The sequence below is a fragment of the Battus philenor genome, unplaced genomic scaffold (assembly GCF_028537555.1).
Source record: "Battus philenor isolate CCGP_79_NKW_IND1 unplaced genomic scaffold, ilBatPhil1.0.hap1 SCAF_7, whole genome shotgun sequence".
Taxonomy (NCBI): Eukaryota; Metazoa; Arthropoda; class Insecta; order Lepidoptera; family Papilionidae; genus Battus; species Battus philenor.
Window position 1 is genome coordinate 12,290,344 of NW_027181737.1, and position 23,141 is coordinate 12,313,484.

Genomic DNA, 23,141 nt, shown 5'->3' on the forward strand with positions numbered 1-23,141 from the left:
GAAAAGTCTTGACTGGGTGGAAGATTTTCAGGAAAGCCTACATCTATCACCATTTCAGCCGTAACACTACCGGACATAAGTCTCACATATTTCCAATAAGACCGATTAGACGCCGCAAGGATCCAGCATCTTCCGACAATCTTAAAAAGGTCGGCTTTGGTACGGTATAGAATGGTGAAAACCATTTAATACAAAACCACACTACTTACAACGCCGTCGTTAAAAGACTGAATAAGTCATTCGTAAATTGAGTCAAACATGCGATTAAAATATTCTTCTGTCTCTTTTCAGCCGATAGATACCACTGCAAGGCCCATCTCCCACAAAGATCGCCAAGATTACCGTTCAAATATGACTAATTTAGTTAGTTACATTCAGTGAGAAATAAGTCATTGCCTCATCTCATAGTCGAGTTGTCTTAAAAGGATATCATTTTCTCTTCATTCCCAAGTGAAGCGATGGGTGATATAGTTCAAGAGTGAAAATATGAACTAATATTTTATACAGAAACATGTAGAATTACAAAAAAGTCAGGCATGTTTAAATAAAAAAGATAAGTATAGTTGGAAAAATAATTAATGATTGAAATAATCAATGGTAGATGGATAATTATATAAAATACACTGTATAATGAAATACACATTACCATATATAGTGGGTTGTATCTTTACTAATGTTTTATATAACATGAACAAATCATTATTATAATTATTACATAACTATTTTTATCTAATACTGGCATGTATTTATTTTAATGTTTATATATTGCCTCTGTGTATATGCCTTTATATTTTGTTTTTGTGACATACAGATATATCGACAAAATTGTCTATATGTACACGTTATATAGATATCAAGAAGTAATTATGCCTTAAGAAGATTTAACTATTATAAAAGTTGCAATTATTTTTTGATTATAGGGATTCTATTAGTCTTCTTAGGCAGAAGGGAATGGGGTTTCAGACTCTCTAAATTCCACCGCCTCTACCCAACTCTTACATGCTCATGTTTTTTTTTTCAATTTATTAAGAAATATTAAATAAAGAATGGCTCTGACAGCCCCATAAAAATAAAACTACACCAACATAACGTACGAGAACATTATTTACAAACCAAATGGCTATCAAAGACGAATATATAGCTTTTTTATAAACTCTGTTTATCTTCTAAGATTTTGATTTAATTATAATATTATTATACGTAAGACACAAATATTTTTAAATAAATTGATATACTTTAGATAAGAATTTGAAACATGCACTGTGATATTTAATCTATAAAAAACTTTACTAAGCTTGTAACTGCTGAAAAAAAAAGTAGCGAACATTTAACATTCGAATTTTAAACTGCAATTTCTTCCATTACTATATTACCGCTTGTGTTGTAAGATAGGTATTTGCAATTCAATGTTTTGCGCTAAACATATCTACTTATATGATTATTGTGTAAACGGTATAATTCCGCAGTTTCCGCAAAGTAAGCTGCTATTGCAGGAACGGATGCGTTGCAATATAACTTGTTAATCATGGAATACTACACTAACTTTACTTATTTCTCACAACAATTACATAAATCAAACATAAATTAATAACATTTTATCAACCGGGAGGCCTTGTAGCTGCATGTACTATTATTAAAATATATTTAAGTTCGTTGTGGACCTACACTGATGCCTGATTCCTCCAGCTTCAGAGGGCAGTGTACCTTAGCCTTAATAACTTAGCATAGCCTTAATAACCTCGTTTAATTAATTTATACGAAAATTAGCTCAAAAACTTCCTCCATCACTTGCAATATCCGCGAATGAAGATGCCGTCGAGCTCTTTGATCGCTTGAGCAGGCGTTTCATGGACTACGTTTTTATGGAGCAACGCTTCTATCTAGCATAACGACGCCTATATCTAAATGATCTAAATAATTAATCTCATTAATTCTTGTAATCGCTAAAATAAAAGTACGGTTAATTCCAAGAGTTAGTAAAATACGACCCGTAAATGCCAAGTGATCAGAAATGGAAATTTGAAAAGTATATTTTTTAATATCATAACTTCAGAAATAGCACATACCACGAGCCATAATGTCACAACCTCAGAAATATCACGTACCAAGGTAGACTGACTTCAATTACGACATAGGCAAGATCGCAAAGATTCGCTGGATACGGGTAGGGTAAGCGGGTAGGTGGTGGTGGTTGTGGTGGTATTTGGGAGAAACCCATGTCTTGTAGTGGGCGTATATCCGATATGATGATGAAACTCGGAAATCATAGATAAGTTCACAAAAGTTTTGAACGAAATGTAATTGTGATATGTCTTCCGCACGGAATTTTTACCTATAAATAGACCAGGCGTGCAGGTCCTCGGAGTGCATGCTGCGAGGGTCATGCATCATGGGGTTGGACGGCACCGAGTAGCGACGCTCGCCGCCCAGCCCAAGCGCCGACTGCGACATCACGCTGAGTTTTCCAACTGGAATAAATTAACCATGAATTCATGCCATGCTCGACGCGTTAAATCGGATGATCAACTGAATTTTGTGAAGTAAAGCAGTCGGGAAATTTGATATCTTTATCTGTCATACAATAAAGTTCTTGCTAAAAACATTACGAATATCTCGTGACATTTAAATATTTTAGTTGTCTTTTTATTTAATAGTATCATAGTCATATAGTATTAAAATACTAAAAACCGTTATATTCAGGGAAACGCCGCTTATTACTAACCATTACGGCCACAATAAATTAACTAATTAATAAGAGTTAACTTATAAATTGATTATTATCACGCATTCGAATTTAAATTCAAATCAGGCATTTCATTTGAATTCGGGCGCCAGCAGTGCGTTGTAAGCAAAAAGCTTTAAACATTTTCCATCTATTTCCGATCATCTTGTACAAAATGGTCACTCTGAAAATCTGTTAAAATGTGACTGGCCTATAATTTCTAGCATTACAAAGTCTGCAATGAGAGATAATAAACAATAATTTTAATATGTAGTAATAGTATTATGTGGTAATTTAGTATAAGATATATACATATGTACGTAAATGTATGTATGTTTTGTCTATATGTGCACGTTAACTACCCGTTATTAATACTTCTACTCCTCCTATGGTTAGACTCCTCCAGATAATCATAGTATGGTCATACTGCATACTGTGGTTGTCTGGAAGAAATTGCCTCGTGTGATAAGACCGCCCATTGTCCTTTTTCCTTTACTGTTATGCAACTATGTTATATACTTTCTAGTGTGCACAATTAATAACAATAATAGTCAGCTTTTGAAAACACTTCCTTTTTCTATGTTATTATTACGTTATTTATTATTTCTGATAGGCCATACCAGTCATTAATTGACCGCAATTGAACTATACGAGTACATTGTCCTATTTAAAGCTTTCTGCACTTTGTATATAATATGCACAACATCGATCACAACTGACTTTCAGTTTCCTCGCTAACGAAGAAGACATACATGCCCTGGTACATTATCTCTGTCACTCACATAACGCGTATAGTACAATTAGTCCCTTATAAAGTGGCTTTATAAAGTAAATTACTTTAATACCAACCTGCTTCATCCCAAAATGAGTTCGCGGTACACCGTTGGGTCCCATTTACTCTTTGTCATGCAAAGCTCCTATCTCGTGTCATATCTGTAACAATACAAAGCGGAAATCGTCATAATCTCGGCTTTTATAAAGATAAACAACAAGAGATAATAAATATGCATTGGATATATTCTCACGTTTTTATTTTTCACGAAAGCAAAGCCGAACAAGTGTCTATTTATATTTATTTAAACATAATTAAAATTAGAAACTGTTTCTATTGCAAAGACTTTTTAATTGTAGTTTATAGGGAAGATTGGTTATAAAAATAATCAAATATTTTGCCTTGTTTGTCGCAGGTATGAAGCCTATTATAATTTCTTAGATCAAATATATGAAAAGAAGGGATAAATTTCATATTTAAAACATTATGAAACTACATTTACAAATATTTATCCGTAAATATAGCGGATTCTTTTTTGCGGATGTGACTGCATTTCATTTAGTGAATGACATTGGACATATCCTATGTCAAAAAAAGTCTGGCGGATCGGTTGACTAACTGAAAATTAGGGTTGTCATTTTTGCGACATATTTGTGTTGACATATTATTTCAGCTTATTTAGTAGTTTTTGTGTTAAATACTTTGGACAAAAAAATTATCCTTTTCTATTTTAGGCGCAGAAATAAAGCTATGATTATATAAAACAATTCGTAAGTATTGAAAATTAATATAAAAACCATCTCTTTGATAATTTACTGTATTGAATAATTAAAAATATCGTTAAAATATAAATGTTTTAGGGGGACCCGAAAGTAACGTCGTTTCTGTCGACATATTTTACAGAAAAAATGGATTGATTTTTAACATTTCGACATTGAAAATTTGTATACTAGATGGCAAAAGGTTGTTGATAACGAAGGTGAATATATAGTTGATTAGAAATAAAAACTTGTCAAGAATGTAGTCGTATAAATTTAACTTAAGAAAGCGACATTATTTTCCGGTCCCCCTGATAAAATGTCAATGCAGAATGAGGGCTGTAATATATATTCGGGGTCTTTTAACGTGTTTTAATTCTTTGTAATTGGCTGTAATGTTATAGAATTTACACAGAGTATGTGCTTTACGGTAATCAAACCCACAAGCAAAATTTTTAACTGCCAGATTACTCATATTAATTGCCAATGTTATTAAAAAAATTCAGCATTACTGGGTGACAACCCTAATGAAGTTACGTCACCGGACGTGGCGTCGCTGTCAAATGCACAAATGGTAAACTCTGGTATCGTACTTGTTACGTTAATTGCGTGTTGGATAATTAAACAATTCGGACAGATTTTATAATGATTGTACATTTTGAATGATAATATTACACATAAACGGTAACAACTGAACATATTTAAATAATTCGCTATTAGTTCTCGGAATGCAGATTACGTCATAGCAGTCTTTGAGTGATTTATGTTGTATTGAATTTACTATAATATACATATATATTATACTAGCTACCCTGTCAGACTTCGTACTATAATAATTTATTTTCCTGTCGTACTTCAACAGAGAGAAAATTAATAATAATAAATCCAAAGTTTTCAGTCTCTGTGAATATAATAAATAAAACCAGAGTTTTCATTGTACTTAAATATTTAAAAAAACAGTCTTTATTTACATAGAGTGAATGTAAATAATAAAAAACAAAGTGTTTGCACTTTGTGAATATAATAAATCTAGTTTTCACTCGATATAAAATAATTAAACCACTTTTTTTCTTAGTGATTATTTTATTTATTGATTTAATGTCCGTCTGTACTATTTAGAAAAATAAATTATATCACGACACGACATCAGTAATAACGCAATAAACCAAAAATAATCCTGACCACAGCATTTTTTGTTTCGATTGATGTTAAATGTGGTTTGAGAAGGAAAATTAACAAAAATACGAAAGAATAGGTTTATTTCATAACACGATTTCAGATTAACTTTATTTAAAAAGATAAATTAATCTGAAGATAATTTATTTGTTGGATATTTTTAATGAATTACGAACCAATTGAACGTTTATTTAAATTTGCAATTGAATTGGACATCTACGACGATCTAAGTTGTTACTTTTCCTAATTTTTTCTGTAAATATATCATTTATTTTTTTAACCACTAATTAATTTTAATCAACCAGAATACGGTATGGTTTTAAGAAAATAACATCATTAACTAAAAGATAATAAACATATTCGTAAATTTAATTTTAATGAAGCAGATTTTATACGCTATAAACCTTTATCTAAGGCAATGCAATTTCCGGCTCCGTCATATTAGATTAAGTTGCTACTGGAGCGAAGTTATTAAACGATGACTAATCTATATTGATCATGTTAAAAATATCCGAAGTAAACCAACTAAACAAAGCAAAGAACATATCTACATAATTAGGATACTGTGCAATCACGCAACATTGTTATTAGAACATATTTAAACTGTGATGTCAGATGTTTTAAAAAATATATTACAGGAAATGTCGTGATCTTGAACTAGCCCTTTTAAGTATGTAATCGTGGGATTGGATCGCAGCCTTAATGATGTTTTACAACAACTAACGCTATGAATAATAGACGTAAGGATTAGGAATAATGGTTGGATTATATCATTTTAATTTATTTATTAACTTTGTGACACTTTCTGTGGCATGATATTTTATAAGAAATGTTTCCACTGTCGATACGTTTCTATCAGATGCAATCAAGTACTCGCATAATTTAATAAATCCCTTCGAACAGCCAAGGAATGGAACAACCTACCAACGTCATTGTTTCCAGCTAGCTATAACTATGGAGTCTTCAAGTTAATTGTAAAAAGGTATATCTGCGGGGCAAACATGTACTTCATCGCTTAACTTCACGCAAATTAGAGGTCAAATGCTTTGTCTGTAACTAATTAAAAAAATCCGACTCGTGTTCTTATTATTCCAGAGAATAGTCAATCTGTACAATAATCTCAACGCTTCAACAATACAACGACGTCAACAATATTTCCGGAATAATATTCAACTTCTTTTCGTATCTTCCTCTTCGTATTTTATTATTTAGTCAATCCCACACCTACTCTCCACTATTACTCTCTACTCTCTCTATATCCACGAATGTACAAATTAGCTTTAGCAATAATTCGTACATATTCCCTGATTCGATATACCGCTTTCGTTGCAATATTTTAAATTGTATATCAGATTTAATTTCGTATTTCGTGTTCGTACTGTTCTTGTTGTAAAGTTCGCCGTTGTCCTAATCGCTTAAGGGAACACAGTGCACAGTCTAAACCGGATTCGATAGAGTCCTTAAATAGCCTAGTTAGGCATTCCCTGGCAGAAGTACCCTCAAGACGATGGCTTGCGCTGCCTCTCAGAACACGTTTAAGACTAATACTCGAGGGCCTCCTGGAGTGCCGAACGAAATTCCGGGAAGCATAAATTTAAGTAATATATGTTTGCTTATTTTAAATTAGTATGTGGTATAGTATAAGCTTTATATTATCGTAAATTGTAAGAACTGTAAACGGACCTTATTCAATAACAAAACTTCATAGCAGGTGAATTTTTAAAATTGTGGTATCTCTTTTAGTGTTATACATTATAAACATTTCTACAGTTTTATTTGCCCATGACAACATACACGAGCACCTAGGAAATTTTTATTTAAAAGTTTTGGTAGATTATCTAACATTTATTATCTGTTAAACAGCTTTATTTTTATTTGGCAAATTCAAAAATTTTAACAATTATAGACTTTAATCATAAAAAGGTTTTGACAAAGAAAACGCCAGTCGCTCCACTTGATTGGAGAAATTAAAAACGTCATTAACTTTCTACAGATCACGGGGATATTGTTAGAGTAATATTTATAGAAACAAACGTAGGCTATTGTGTAACTTGACACTTCCAGGCTTTCATCACAAATTTTCTTTCTCGATTAGGTATATTTAATGATTAGCATTTAATAATTATGTTTTTACTTAATGAGTTGTTTCTTAATCAAAATTTTTCTCGCATAACATATTATTTCACGTAATACGTAAAACTCTACTGGGCTTCTACGGGGTTTCCCATAAATCAATATCAAGTGGAAATCAGATAGAGTAAGTACTTCCAAACTATGAAAATAAATAGTCTTTTAATTAAATCAATCTATATAGATATTTCTCCAAAATTTTATTTTAATTATTCCTTTGACCTAGGTATACTCTCTCAGTTTGTACAGACAGGCCATACAGGCCAAAATCTGCAGAGAAAGATCACCATCAAAATGAGTCAACAGACGCCCGCTGCAATAAAAAAAGGATTCCCTAAAAGATCGTCACAAGGACTTCCCGCAACCTAAAATTGATTTGATCGGTCCACCCAGTGGGACACTTACCCACGCCGTGTCTTCTGGTCTTTCATTGTCGCTACTCGACAACCTTTCAGGCTCTACAACCGTGGGACAGATAGTAAATAATAACTTATTTATACGCTACACATACATTCATTCAGTCATTCACCAATTTAAAGCTTTTATACCTATAAACATAACTATTATTATATTATATAAGACATTTCTACACTCGAAGTACCATTTCTTACTAACAAATACTTTTAAAATTGCTACTATTAAAAAAAAAGATGACCCTGGCATTTTTTATAACTCACGGAACCCAAGTTGCATGTAACTATACTTCAATTAACAGTAAATCGATAACGATTTGTTCGTGGCGACCAACTCCTTTGTATGCTGATTGCTGCTAATTATATATTACATGCACGCACACTTTGCTCTGCCCGCGGTGCCGATCTATACCGAACAATCATATATATAAACATTTATAACTCTTCAATTATGTATTAATTTCTTCAATGTTTATGTTTTACTTTTAATTATTTTTTTATTTTCTTGCTTCTCACATTTTCCCTCTACATATGTTTCCCGACAACAGCACTAATTTTAATACCTAAAATAATTTACGGTAATGTGTAACAAGCGATTACTTTTGTAATGTCACAGTGTGAACTTGCCTCAATTTCGTACAAATGGCGCCAAATGTTACTCTCCTTTGTCATTTATGATGTAGTTATGTAGATATATAGATATACTCCTTCACTTATTAACAATTAATTCTCTATATATTATAATATTTCTTTAGCGCCACCTGTTATAACCTAATATGCATTATTACGTTGAAGAGATTGAAGCTTTACATCTGTTAAATTTCAGCACGACTCTATTCGATGTAAATGTTTTTACCAATCATTTTTGTAGTTATATCGTATTTTTATTTATTTATACGCTACACATAAAATCATACAGACAAAGTAAAATATGACGTTATTTATATTTAACAATAAATGTGATGAAACTAATGCATCTTTAACAAGTATATAGCCTAATAGAAGATATAGGAAAACACAAGATATTATTATAAATATTACTCTATTTCATGGGAACTTAGAAATGTATTTAATTAAAATAAATAAAATGCACATGGCCTCCGACTGGTGTTACGAAAATGGCTTAGTAAGCAATTTGTAAATAAATAAATATTATCTGTACTTAACTTTTTTGTATGTAAGAACTTATATTTTATGTAAGAACTGTAAATAAATATAAAATTGTTATATATTTTATAAGTTATCTTTCTATATCAAAACAACCAATTTATAAAAAGCTCTACTCTAGGATGGCAACAGCTCAATGAAAGTAATAAATTATTTTTTTTTTTCTCGGCGCTGATCTGTAATTTTAACGTTGTAACGTTTAAGGCGTTCTTGAGCAAGAGTTACATCATCCATCACTATTTGTCACCAAGTTTTTATATATTGTGGCGTTTCAGTCGTTTAGTGTAGCTGACAGTTGTTAATGCTATAGTCAAGCCATTCGAATGATTTTCCAGGCGGTGTGTATATTTATTCCTTGCTTCTTTTAACTCCTCCTTAACCGTAACTGTGTTCAGTGCGACCTGCATCTTTGTGTTTGCAATAAACCATACGGTACCATACGGTTAAGGTAGAAGTCATTGGCACTTTACCACAGTTGTGCCTTATAAATGTAATAAACAAATAAACATTATTGATATTAAATTTAATGTAATCTTCTATGCGTTTTTGAGTACAAAAAATATTTTTTTAGTTAAAATTTAAAAGAACAATAATGCATTGGTGTTGCAAGGCGGCCTTCAATTCGAAGTAATAATTATTAAACGTACATAACCTAACACAAATATTTAGCAAGTCCGTGCAACATAGCTGACCAGGTTGTGCGAATGCATTTTACTCGTATTAACATCAACTATTTCTAATTAACATACTTCACGCCGAGTAATATTATATTTCAGTTGCCTAAAATTAAAAGGACGGACTTCCGATGGTAATTACAACTAATAATCTGTTTGAAATATACTATGCACAGATGTCTGGTGTGAAATAGTTTGCTGTGTATATCAGCTGATAGACACCCACTACAAGTCATAGGTTCCCCAAAGATCGCTACGATGACAGGTCTTACACTATCGACATCGAGCAACTATATTGCCCTAAAATATATAATATATATGTATATTATATATTTTAGGCGAGAAGTCGAAAAAAATGAGCAGAATAAATCGATAGAAAGGGTGTGATCCCTCATCATAATGAGACTAAACATATTTTTAGGCATGCAACAAAAATTAAAAGAGATTATCAGGGAAGTGATAATGCAACCGCCATATAGATTTCAAATTTCTACGTATCTGTTCAGAATTCTTTAGGTGGTGTCGAGATTTAGAAAGGTAATAAACTAATAATAAAAATAAATAAAAAATAAAATTAAAAAAATAGATCACTTATAGTTCAGAAACTTAAAATATCTAAACCATGGTGAAAAAGATCGTCTCTCTCACTGGTGAGTAAAAGTGAGTCTCGCCAAACCTTTCTGAAGTTCTGCAAAAAGGTATAAAGGTGAGGAAGGGAAGTTAAGACAAAATAAAACAATAGAAGGCGTTAAATAGATGAATAAAAAAATAAGAATAATGAAAATAATAAATAATAGTGATAAAATAGCTGTGATATTAGAAATGTAAATTAATTACAAAAATAAATAAATTGTAAAGATATTATAAAAACAGTGAATGTAAAATTGTATAACTCTGGACGATAGGCGAAGAAAGTGTGACGATGTAAGGAAGGAATGAAAGGTATTGTGAAGGAAATTAGAGAAAGGAATGAAAGACATTGAGCACGAGATGAGTATGGAAAAATAATTATAACAAAAAAATGCAAGCTCTGTCCCTGTCCACCTGTGATATCTGTTGAACGAAAACCGGGCCGTAAAAATGCTATAACATCGATAAGTTTTTGTTTTTACAATAACTAAATGGTTTATTGTACTTTGTCATGGTTGTACATCTAGGCGTTTCAGAGGTCTGGATGCGTTTGTACCAAGACGACAGCCTCGGGTCTATTTTTGTCGTGGCGGTATGCACGACGGCGTCTTCAGGTCAGCGACCGACTCCGCTATGGAGGAGTCTGCGCATGCGCGGAATTCCATTTTAAAACCTCTAACAGCGGTAGGAAAATATATGTACATAGTTTTAAAACGTTATACCCTTACCAGGCGTGAATAGGAATAACAAAACTACCTACATAGATATTATTTTAAATTATTGTGTGCTTAGGAATTAGTATGTATATAGGATGAATAAATGACAATACACGGGAATGTTTTATCGTTATAAAAAAAAATTAAATTCATGAAACCGTTTCACCACGACCGCATTTGATATCCGTTCCAGAAAAATATGTAATACTTAGCAAGTTAAGGATGTCATTAAAACATGTACGAAAGATGTACAAACACAATTAATCCAAAAAATTTTAGTTTTAATCGTCGAAGAGCGCAAGAAGTCTTTCAATGTACAAGCATAGCCGTAACAAGTTATTTAAAAACAATAAAAAAATTGTATGTCTTATGTACTGAGGTCGATGTGAAGCCTCAATTTCCTTCGCTGCATTAAAGGCTGTATTTACGTAGGCATTACGCCGCAACAAACTACCACTTGCAAATAATCTCACAACGAAATACTTATTTTCGTAACAACACATTATAAAGAACAACAATAGGAAATGCGAAAATGATGAATAAAGAACCTTCTAATGTGTCCTTATTGAAGGTATAATGATATATAAGCTCTTAAAAACTCATTTATCTGGTTAGTATAACATAATATATATTAATTGATGTTGATATAAAGATGTTAAAAACTAGCTGCCGGTGAAATTTCTAAATTCAAACAAAATCTCAGAAGAAACTAAAAAAAAAAGAAATTTTTTACGCATAATTTTTAACTGTTAAAATTACTATTCACGTTATAAATATTTAAAACAGATGATTAAATAAATATAAACATAAATTTTTGCACACGATTATTTTCATAAAAAAATAAATATCCGTTTAACATATTTTATCAAGTCGTGCAATATTTTGCATAATTTCACTTTCCGTATAAATATGTAAAAGTGAAGTTATTTACGATTCCTCTATCAACGTGTTTGCGTTTTCTTTTCAAAAGCGAACCGGTTATAAACGACAACATGGCGGATGTATCCTAGTAAACATGCATTGCTTTGTAGATCCTGTTTAAAATTCAGACGGTATTTTACCTACACATGCAACTTAAGATATAAAGGCGTCTACGTTTGCCTTGCAAAACTTTGTTTATGCTATTTTTATACAAAATTTCTTATATTAACATACTATTTACATATGTGTTTACTTCTTTTATACATTTTTTATAGATTTCTTTGAAAACAGCCTTCTTTTGTTCGAAGTAGTTATGGATTTACCCCATAAACGATGCTACAAGTAATGATGGTAAGCGTGGCCGACATAATAGATTATTTCTGGACAAATGTGGTTATTAGCTGTGATTTTCTTATGGCATTTGTGGGACATCACATACCCCCTATCTAATGACAGGGACTTTTTCTTTTAATTTTTTTTTTCAACCGTGTGGTGTGATGTACGTTAATCGACAGCAAATGAATGCAAGCAAAGCATAGCAAATGAACTACACATTAATCCTTTCTTATTTTTCTTTTTAGCCGATTGACGCCTATTGACCGGGCCTGTGCTACTCGCATCCAGGGACTTCCCGCGACTTTAATTGTCTTCAGTTACTTTAGTGGAGGGCCTACCCACGTCGCGTCTACCAGCTTGTGGTCGCCACTCAAAAACCTTTCGGCCACAACGGCCATTGCATGAGCGATGTGCCCTGTCAATTGCCATTTCAGACGAGCGATTCCTCGAGCTACGTCAGTAATCTTGGTTCTTCATTCAACTTTTTAATGATTCTAAACCCATAACGATACGGTCTTGGCCCAGCTCTTCACGATTCACGGGGGGTTCTCTGAGTACTTTCACAGGTTCAAGCTCAAGGAGGACCCCTCGTGCTTCTGTGAACCGGGCGTGGGCCAGACCGTGGTCCACCTTGTGGCCCACTGTCCGGCGTTCGGAAGACTGCGCGCAGATTCCGAATACCGGATGGGCAAAAAGATAGAGGAAAGGAATATCTCGGCCATCATGCAAGACGATGGGAAGAGAGAATGCTTCCTCAGCTACTGCAGGAAGGTGGTAATAAATGCAATAGGTAAAAATAAAACAAACACTAAAATATAAAAATAAAAGGAATATAGTAGTACCAAAAATAGTGATAAGATGATACATGAAAGAGAAGAATGATAATAATAAAAAATATGAATAAATTACTAGAATTAAAAAGTCCCTGTCCCACACGAGATAGGGGAACGAGAGGTCCCCAACAGCGGGGACCAATAAATAAAAAAAAACCCATAACGAATCATTTGTCCTTTCATTTAAGATTCATTTTCCGTTTTGTAAATAAGAAATTTACAGTTAAAAAGAAGTACATTCGGTTCCGTAAAGGTCAGTGCACACCTGTTCGTCATCAGCGAAACTCTCGGCGTGATCATTGTGGTTACAGTGCAAACGACATTCCAAGCGAGTATGTTACATTTCGTAAGCGTACTGACTAATGCAGGAAAGAACCGTTTTTTAACATTGCTAATGTTTCTTGTAGCTTTGTGTCATATTTCAACAACCTCTCCTTGTATGACGGGGAGAATTTTTATTTAAATAAGCTTTGATCTTCATGTGACAAATGATTCACATGCCATATTTTTTACAGTGACTGAATCAACAAAATCATATAAAAAGTATTGTAAAAAATCAAGTAAAATAGTTTTGCTCTTGTTATTACTCATATAGTAATATTGATATTCTAAATATCTTTGTTCAAGTAGGCATTTACACCCACTTTTGGATCGTCGATTATTTTAACATTGTAAGATTTTTTTAAAATTAAAGCAAAGAAAAATAACAATAGTAAATTTTCAAGAAAAATAGCGAGAAATAGAAGGCGATGCGTGAATGTTAATGTAAATTTATGATGCGAGAATGATAGAAAAAAGGTGAAAAAAGGACAGCTTGTGAAAAAAATAATTGTAAAATATATCCCGGTCCCAAAAACAACATGGGGGATTGAAAGGCCCAATAACGGGTCTCATATAAAATAAAACGTAAGAACTAAGCTATCATATGCTCGGAATACTAATCTGCTAAGAGCCGTGTTATAACTCAACAGTTGCTCTTTTACAATATTTAATTCTAATATATATAATAACATATCATATAATAATATTTATGTAGGACCAAATAGATTTACTTATATTCAGCAACATATTTTAATGTATTTATCGATCTATTTTTCTTCAACGTTCGAGAAAAATTTAAACAAGTGTTCCAATTAAATTAATAATACTCCTAGTATTGAAGCAAATATGTTTAAGATAAAATTTAAAATATTTAAGAAATAAGTGCATGTAGCTTATCTAGAGACTGCGTTGTTATTATTGAAGAATAAAGTCAAGGCTTGGTCATTATCTTTATTACTGCAAACCATGTTAAACAAAAGTAACTCTTTTACAAATTAGTTCAGCAACTCATTCTGAAATTATTACGATTGTGGTTTTATTACCAGAAATAATCAGATGCGTATTTGTTTACACTAAATACTCATGGAGCCGGCTTCCGTAAGTAACTAATAAATATATTTATAAAAGATACTATTTTCGGAGTCATAACTATAGTTTTGTCGTCTCATTTACACGAGCAGGTCTTTATACTTCTCCCCTTTCAGAAAATGCTTATCAAAAGTGCTTTTCATATAAAGGCAACTCTTGAACTTTATATAAATATTCATCTGAATGTTTCTATTTATTATTCATTCATAGTTAATGTATTATGGGTAACATGATAGTAAAGATATATAAATAAACACGGTATGTGAAATAAGCAGTTTTTAGACCGTTTTGACGATTACTTTATATGTATCAGCTGTGCACTAAACATACATAAAGTCATATACGAGAGCATAAGAGTGGCGTACAACAACATTTCAGACATATTATGTCTTTTAATCTAAGATTAACATTGGACGTAGTTTACGAAAAGCGTATCGCGTCCTTTATGTTCAAAATTTCCACGTGTAACTCCTTTGTCATGAGTTTGACTTACAGACTTATAACGTATCGACGATGGATTAAAATTGCCGCTTAATTATCATGTATTTTTTGGTGTTAAATTATTTTGAATTTCATTTTATAATATGGATCATAGATACGTAATAAACCATTATATAATTTACATTAAGGAAGATTTGTTTATAGAAAAATTTATTTGCAAGCCAATATTCTTTTTAGCCAATTAAGGATGAGTGTTAAAAAATTCGTTAAAAAATTACTTAAACGTGACGCAAAGACCTCGTAACATTAAAAAGTTAACAAATAAAACATTTAAATATTACATCATGTGAAGATTATTTTGAATTGATTCTCAACAATTATAACTATATGCGTGATGTTATTTTTTATAAACATTACTTATTTGTAATGATCACGCAAATATCAAAATAAAGTTTTTCTGACGGAAATGGTCCCTTTATTGATTTTTTATGCAAGCATACATAAAGTTTATTTTGATAATAAGTTGCTTGAATTGGAAAAGAACCCGAGAAATTTAAGACTCATTTAGTTGTGAAGTATTGTGTTATTTTGTAAGACTTTATATTAACATACGTGTATATTATATTTACCATATAAGTAATAAAAGCGATAAAATGGTTAGTTATACTCCAAACAATAGAAATTTAACTGTACAACAATTTTGTTTCTTTTATAAATAATTCGACATGCGACGTAAAATATTTTTATTATAATCGTTAAATAATTTTTAATTGTTTCTTGCACAAGAATTCTTTTTTATTTTTGATTGGTGACACAAATCTTTTTATTTTTGTACTTATTCTATTCAGCCAGTGTTTTTGATTATTTTCAATAGTCTTTAATACAGTTTTTCTACCAAATTAATTACCGAGATTAAAAAAATACAGTATGTACTAGTTGTTTTTTTTTTGCTTAATTTTAAAATGATTCTAAGGCTTTACGCTGCAAGTTATTGTAAACACGTATATAGAGCCTGCAAAGAGATACCCATTATAGCCTTTTAATAGAGTTCTTTATAGATTAATTCAATTATGGTACAGATACCTTTAACAATCTCATCAAACTTTCGCTTTTATTTCTATACATGACAATAGTGTCGAAACATCTGCATTGTAATTACCATGTTACATTGAATAATTTTCACGCTAGTTGATATTGCGTCAGTGTACACACGATTATAGGCCGTAACATTATTTCGTTAATGGAGACCTTCGCTTATAGATATAACTATTCACATTGGCAATATCGACGAGTAGATCAGATGTGCGAATTGTTCGGACAACATTCATGTTGACATCGATTTTGATTATTTTTTTTAATTAAACGTTTCTATATTTTAGTTGCGATAGTAATTTTTTGTTTGATTGATTTCTACTTTCGATTTACATTCCCATTATAATTGCATTTTATATAATTATAATTACAAAAAGATTTAACCAAATAATATATTCGCTTTAGCTTGTGGTTCAAAGGGTTATTTAATGTTCGTTACTCAGAACAAAGGACCTTAAGGCTCTGGAGCGAAAACCACGTACCGGCAAGCGCAGCTTTGGACGTTCAGCCATAAGCTCATAGAGAACCGTGCTACGGTGCCCAGAATACCCCGAATGCAGGCTACCATTGGAAATCTAAGAGGGAGGACTACGTCAACCAGCAGACATGATGATGTTGTTATGCATTGAAAATTTACCTACGTTTTTTCAAAAGCGATTTACTTATAAATTTAATTACGCTTTCTAAATTATAGAAAAATAGATGTTTTATATTATGTGATATTTTATGTTGATTTATGTGGACACGTTCAGAAAAAAAAATTGAAATATTTTTAATCTTTCTACAGTTTACATTTGAAAATTACAATAAAATTAAGAAGTATTTTGAATTACATCATAAATATTTAATTTAATTATATTAACAATTACAATCGTTAGTAAAAAAAAACTAATAGTTAGTTAGTAATATTTATAGAAAAACGTAAAAAAGTAGCTCACGTAAATAAAAAAGCAAGAGCGGTTGTTCGTAAATTATTCATGAGTTTTATCATTTTTCATAAACTGCACGATTAACATATAAATTGTCTCACTCGATAACTTTCTATCAATTTTATACATAATTATTGCATGCCAATGTGACGGATATTGTAGTAGTTTTTTTTACATAAACAAATATTTTGGCCAGTACCATTTAAGATATAATCGAGCTTGGCAGAAACTTTTTCATAGTACTCAGAGCTTTGTAAGAAAAGGACCAATATTTAAACACCGATTAGCGCCAAACACAGAGTTGACTCTGTGTTTGGCACTAATCGGTATAATATAACTCCTGAAGATGCCCCGTGGAGGGGTGAAACACGTGTTGAGTAATTTGGCGGTGCCGGTTGTGTGATTCGCATTGTTTGCCGCATACGCATTTATCGGCGGGCTGGCGGGCGGTGCACTTTGTTGCACAACTACCACTGCATGTGCGGAAGTGGCTAAATATTCCTTTTCTTACTTAGGATGGACTTCCGCAAGGTAACGCCTGATTCCATTAAATACTCAGAGCTTTTACGATTTTCGAGATCTTAGAAGACCTAATTACAGCCCGTTCTGTTACTATTAATAGATTTTGGAGGTTTACTTCATGTAAGCGGCATTTCTTAGACACTTATGAATCATAATAAATCATTGACATGTCAGCTATGGAACGACCACTGCTGGCTTCCCACAGTTGGGAGCGAACTGCACCCAGCGTCTTCCAACAACCTTAATGATAAATGATGATTAATTTTTCAATCTCTATCAGCAGTAACATAAGTAGTTAACATAAAATATTTTGATCTTATAATAACTATGTACTAGTTATTGCAGGGTGCAATAGATAACAATAACACGTATTCCTTTTTTCTTTAACAAGAAAAATGAAAACCGGTTTTATGTATCTGATGTATGTTACAGATTACATTTACAATAATAATTGTCCAATACCCAACAAGTATGGTATTTGAGTTTTGAGTTTTTTTTATAGATTGACGTTTGAGTTTGTATTAGAACAAGTTTTTTTTTTTTTTTAAAGTATTGATGTAGTGGCTAGTGAACTTATTGCATGGAAGTTTTGCACTCGAACATCACGAGCATTGTAAACGTATTGTAATGTTTGTTTTTAGTCAGACTAATAATAAATACTTATTGTTTCGGCAATTATTGTGTAAATTAAATTCCAAATAAAACACGATTTTTTTAAATTAAACAATATTATATATAGTAGCATCTTCTTTTAAGCCAGTGGACGCCCACTGTAAGACGTACGTCTCCTCCAAAGGTCGCCATGATAACTGGTTCTTCGCTCCCCGCATTCAACGACTTCCCGTCACTTTGACTATGTCGTCGGTCCATCTAGTTCGGGGACTATTCACGTGGTCATCACTCGAGAAACTTTCGGCAATACGTAGCATAATAACGTGATATTACTTGCTTAACTTACAATTACAATTTCATTTCTACAGTGAACTAACAATTCCGCTATATGTAACTCAACAATATCATTACTAATCTAACAATACGAAAACAAATTCAATTTAAAATATATCAATAAATCAACCATGCGACGCTAATATGTGTAAGATGTTTGCTCAGTCGGCTTATTAAAAATTCTACACGTTACATTTAGTAGGAAGTAATCGTACGTAACGATATCATAACGGAAAATTACAAGTTTATGTTTATTACATAGAAGATCTGTAAAGGAACAAAAGTAACGAACATATCCCAAAAAATTAGTAAGTAGAAATAACAGTAAGCTGGCCACATAGCTAGAAAGAACGAATGGCCGCTAGGGTCTTATGATTCTGATGTGGAGATCGCAGACCAGGTGGACATACCACCACAATGAGGTCGTCGGAAGACGCGGAATACACGCCGCTTGCGACCGGTCTTATCGGAAATTCTGGAGATCTTATAGGAATTTTTGGAGAGGCCTAAATCCTTTACTGGACGTTCTTCGGCTAAAATGATGATGATGATGGTAGTGTATAATTTCCACTGCTTTCAGGCAACGAAGAATATCCCATTTTTAGCCACGCTTTGTCAGCAAACATTCCAATATTTACATCAGAACAAATTTTAATTTGAATCAATATGCGGAAGACTTAAATACATTCTATTCTCAGTCAATAGAATACATAATGATGTGTTACCGGTAGATTTCACTTTTAATCTTTATCAGTAGCTTTTAAAATAGATGCTGATATATTTTATAATGTTCGAATGAATAATTCATTAATATTAACAGATTAATTTGCAGGAAAGAAGAGAAAGGTACAAAAAATCTGCAAATAGCTGAGAGTTTTGAATAATCATCACCATTATCATATCAACCAATATACGCACACTAGAAAACATAGGCATCCGTGAAGAAGAAAAGGAAGTAGATCCACGCTGGTCGTGTTTGCGCTGCTCGTATCCAGTGACACGCGACACAAACGTTTAACTCTAAGTCGATATAAACGGTTTCACAGTATATACAGATAAAAAAAGTTGTGGCGTACATCGACAGATACTTGATGTCTATGAACGGTGAAACCACAACGAAGTACTCATTTTACATGTCTTTGTTTTGTGAAAGCTGACGCTTGACGCGTTCGCTACGCACGTGAACTTGGCCCAATGCTGGTGTCACCAAGTCAATAATGTCAAAACCGGGATAATATAATAAATTCATACATAAAAGTGTCTTAGATGTAAATGCTAAGAAATAATGTAATAAACTAAAACAAACCTGAAGGTTTCGTTTGAATTATAAGATTTATCACACTACGTAAATTGTAACTTTAAACGACGCCGATTGTCGAATCCAACTTTGGGCAGAGATTGCAAATATACGAAACATATTGTCGTCCAATGTTCCTTAATGATTAAAGACCAAGGTCTACGACCAATGTGTTTTACACTTGATTACTCTGATCTTGCTTGACAAGCTACCGTCGCTCAACGAGCCATAAGAAGAGTTATGATCGAAAATTCTCTACGAGAATGGATCAGGCCACATTCCTGATTGAGATTCGTAGAGAAACGAAATTAATCAATACAGCCCATGGAATAGACAAGATAAAGTGGCAATAAGCCACCTCCTCCAGTAAGCGTCTTTATAATGGAAAATGAAGAATACCGCCACTAATTTTTAAAACATTGTCATAAAATAATAAATAAAGTAACACATAAAAATAAAACTAAGTAAAAAATAAATATAAGGTTGAGTAATAAAATAATAAAAGAAACCACGACAAAATTAAAAATTGTGGTACTAAAAGAATGCATCACATCTATTTGTGTAAGTATTATAAATGAAAGGTAAGAGTATACAAGAAAAATGTAAAGAATTAATCAAGATATAGTAGAAGGCTTGAAGGATGACAGAAGAGAACGCTGATAAAAAAAAATTGAAATACTATTTGAAAATTAAGTCCCTGTTATAGACTTAAGATAGGGGAACGAGAAGTCCCCAAAAAGTGTCCATAGAAAATGGCACGGCACTAAGCAGTCCACTTAGCCCCCAGAGCAAATGAGCGCAGTCTACAATATAGACAGATGACGTAGTTAAAGTTGTCGGAAGGCGTTGACCAATTGAATAAAGCCCTTCAGAAAAAAATATTTAATGTAGTTCTAATTTATCAGTCGAAGGTAAAACTGAGTGACAACAATGTGTCACTATATTTATAGCGCGAACAGACTATTGTAGACAAAATAATGTAATTCAAAAGTAACAAACTCTTTATGGAGTCTCTAGCCAATATTTTCTTGTACATGAAAATACTACGCACTTCCAGATAATGTTTCTCGTTCATTAATACTTAAACCACAAAAAGAGACCTTAATCGTCTACCATAAAGCTTAATATCCCATAAAGAAAGTGATGTACACATTTACCTAGTTTGGTTTACTGCTGTCACAATAACGAAAGTATTACGCGACACGACAAGTTAAATAGGTGAAATTTCTGTATTGCTTTAATGAATAAAATACCTTATCTCTATTGCAAAACCGTTTAAATTCCAGTAACGAGTAATTAAAGAATTATACTAAGGTAATGGGGTACAGTGACTTGTCAGTCACGTCTTTGTTATGAAATTGTTAATTGCAATAACGTTCAAGAATAATGCCATGAGATAAATGATTAGTTTGATATAATCTCCTATCATTATCAAAGATCAAATTCATTTCATTTTATTTATTCATATTAATATTCATTCAGAATCATTTACACTACTTTTACCACTACAAAGGAGCTTTCCATAATAGACTAGTTATAGTTTTAGGTAATTCCGCACCCGAATATCAGATAACTCATCATTTAAATCGATCATTAGAATGATCACAAAAAGCATTTAAAAAAATATATAAATAACAAAGAAACAAAATATGACAGCTAATCATGATTTAATAAAAATGTGTAGTATATAAAGGCTGTTAATTTCCTTTGAGTATTTATTATAAAAACTTTATTACATCAGTCATGGCTGGCTATTCGAAGAGAAAACATTGAATTACAAGGAAAAGTTATAAAGAAAATATATCTCATGGTAAATAAAAAAAGTGAAAACTGAAATGGCAGTGGGCGATGCATATTTCCCGTGCATCCGAAAGCCGTTGAGGCCGAAAGGTTCTCGAGTGGCAACAACGCTGGTCGCTGGTTGCGAGCAGCGCCAGACTGATGATCATCACGATCTATGGGGTAGGACTATGCCTTGCGGTGGGCGTCCGTCGGCGGAAAAGAAGAAAAAGAAAATAAAAGTTCAGTGTGAAATCGAATCAGTAAATGGGAGATCCTGGTGAAGAACCAAATTCACCGACAGAGCTCGAGGAATTATTCATCTGAAATGACAGTAAGCGGAGCGGGTAGGCTTACACTAGATAGACCGATGACATAATCAAGGTCAATAGAAATGAATATATACGGGCGGCGCAAGAACAGTCATTGATTTTAGATGTGGTTTAGCATGATGATGAAATAGTTGTTACACACGGGAACAAAAGTAACAGGCTATCAATGATTGCGTCTCTAATGTTAATTGCTATTCTGGTTTATACCATAAACCGCTACCTACATCAGTAAAGAATAGTGATGTAGGTGGTATTTCGCAAGTGCATCTGATTTGGTATAGTCTGCCTATTTTAGTAACCAAACACACAGTGTTTCTTTTAGAAAGTCGCTATATCTTATCTAATTAATATTATAATAAACAAAACCGAAAGAAAAAACGTTATATATTAAAAATACCCAAAATTAACGATTCATTTTTACAATTTTTAGTATCAATGGTTGTTTTCCAAAATACAAATCCATTGCGCAACAGGTTAAAAATAAATATGACATAGACAGAATTATATACAAGTTTTAAACGTTATACTTATTTTGGCATGTTATAAAAAAAGATTTAACACGCCTAAAGATACGACAATCCTTATTTAGACGTGGCTCAAGGCGACGGTAAACCATTCAATGTGGTAATCTATATGAATGAAAATGTATCAATCACCAAATGTGTTGCTAAGCACGCACAAACAGCTCCTAACACAGCTAATTTTTTGTCATATCATCTTTTAGTCAAAAAAAATTACTAATCGATTGTCAACTGTCTAACATTTCACGTGCATGAAGCGCTACAATAAATATGTATCCTCATTGTTACTAAAATTTGCAGAATAGGAAACAAAAAATTTCATATTAAATTAATTAATAAAGTTCCTACTCTGATATACGATTAATTTATTTATATTTTCTATTGAAGTGTATACAACCAGGCTGAATAAAAATATCGACTAACACTATTTTTATATCATGTTACATTTTTAAAATATACATATATTATACAAAATAAAGATAAAACAATACTTGTTATATGTTCAATACTCATTATCATCTTGCAAATTTAATACAGCCGCTATTCAGTTGTGACAATAACGAGTTTTTTCAACATACAACACGTGTATACGCTTCATAATTAAACATAATGTTTAAACAATATA

At 32.2% G+C, this 23,141-nt stretch overlaps 1 protein-coding gene across 3 annotated transcripts in view; it reads right to left on the reverse strand.

The window, feature by feature from the left end:
• LOC137931333 (ATP-binding cassette sub-family G member 8) overlaps positions 1-23,141 on the reverse strand; it is a 72,706-nt gene that overhangs the window by 14,337 nt on the left and 35,228 nt on the right. For 2 of the 3 annotated variants that reach the window (XM_068774805.1, XM_068774803.1), the window contains 2 exons: positions 3,572-3,655; positions 2,333-2,468 (listed from right to left, as the gene is read on the reverse strand). In XM_068774805.1, the coding sequence (XP_068630906.1) occupies positions 2,333-2,451 (119 nt within the window). In that variant the 5' untranslated portion in view covers positions 2,452-2,468; positions 3,572-3,655. The remainder of the gene's footprint in view (positions 1-2,332; positions 2,469-3,571; positions 3,656-23,141) is intronic. The other variant, XM_068774806.1, reaches the window with a different exon arrangement.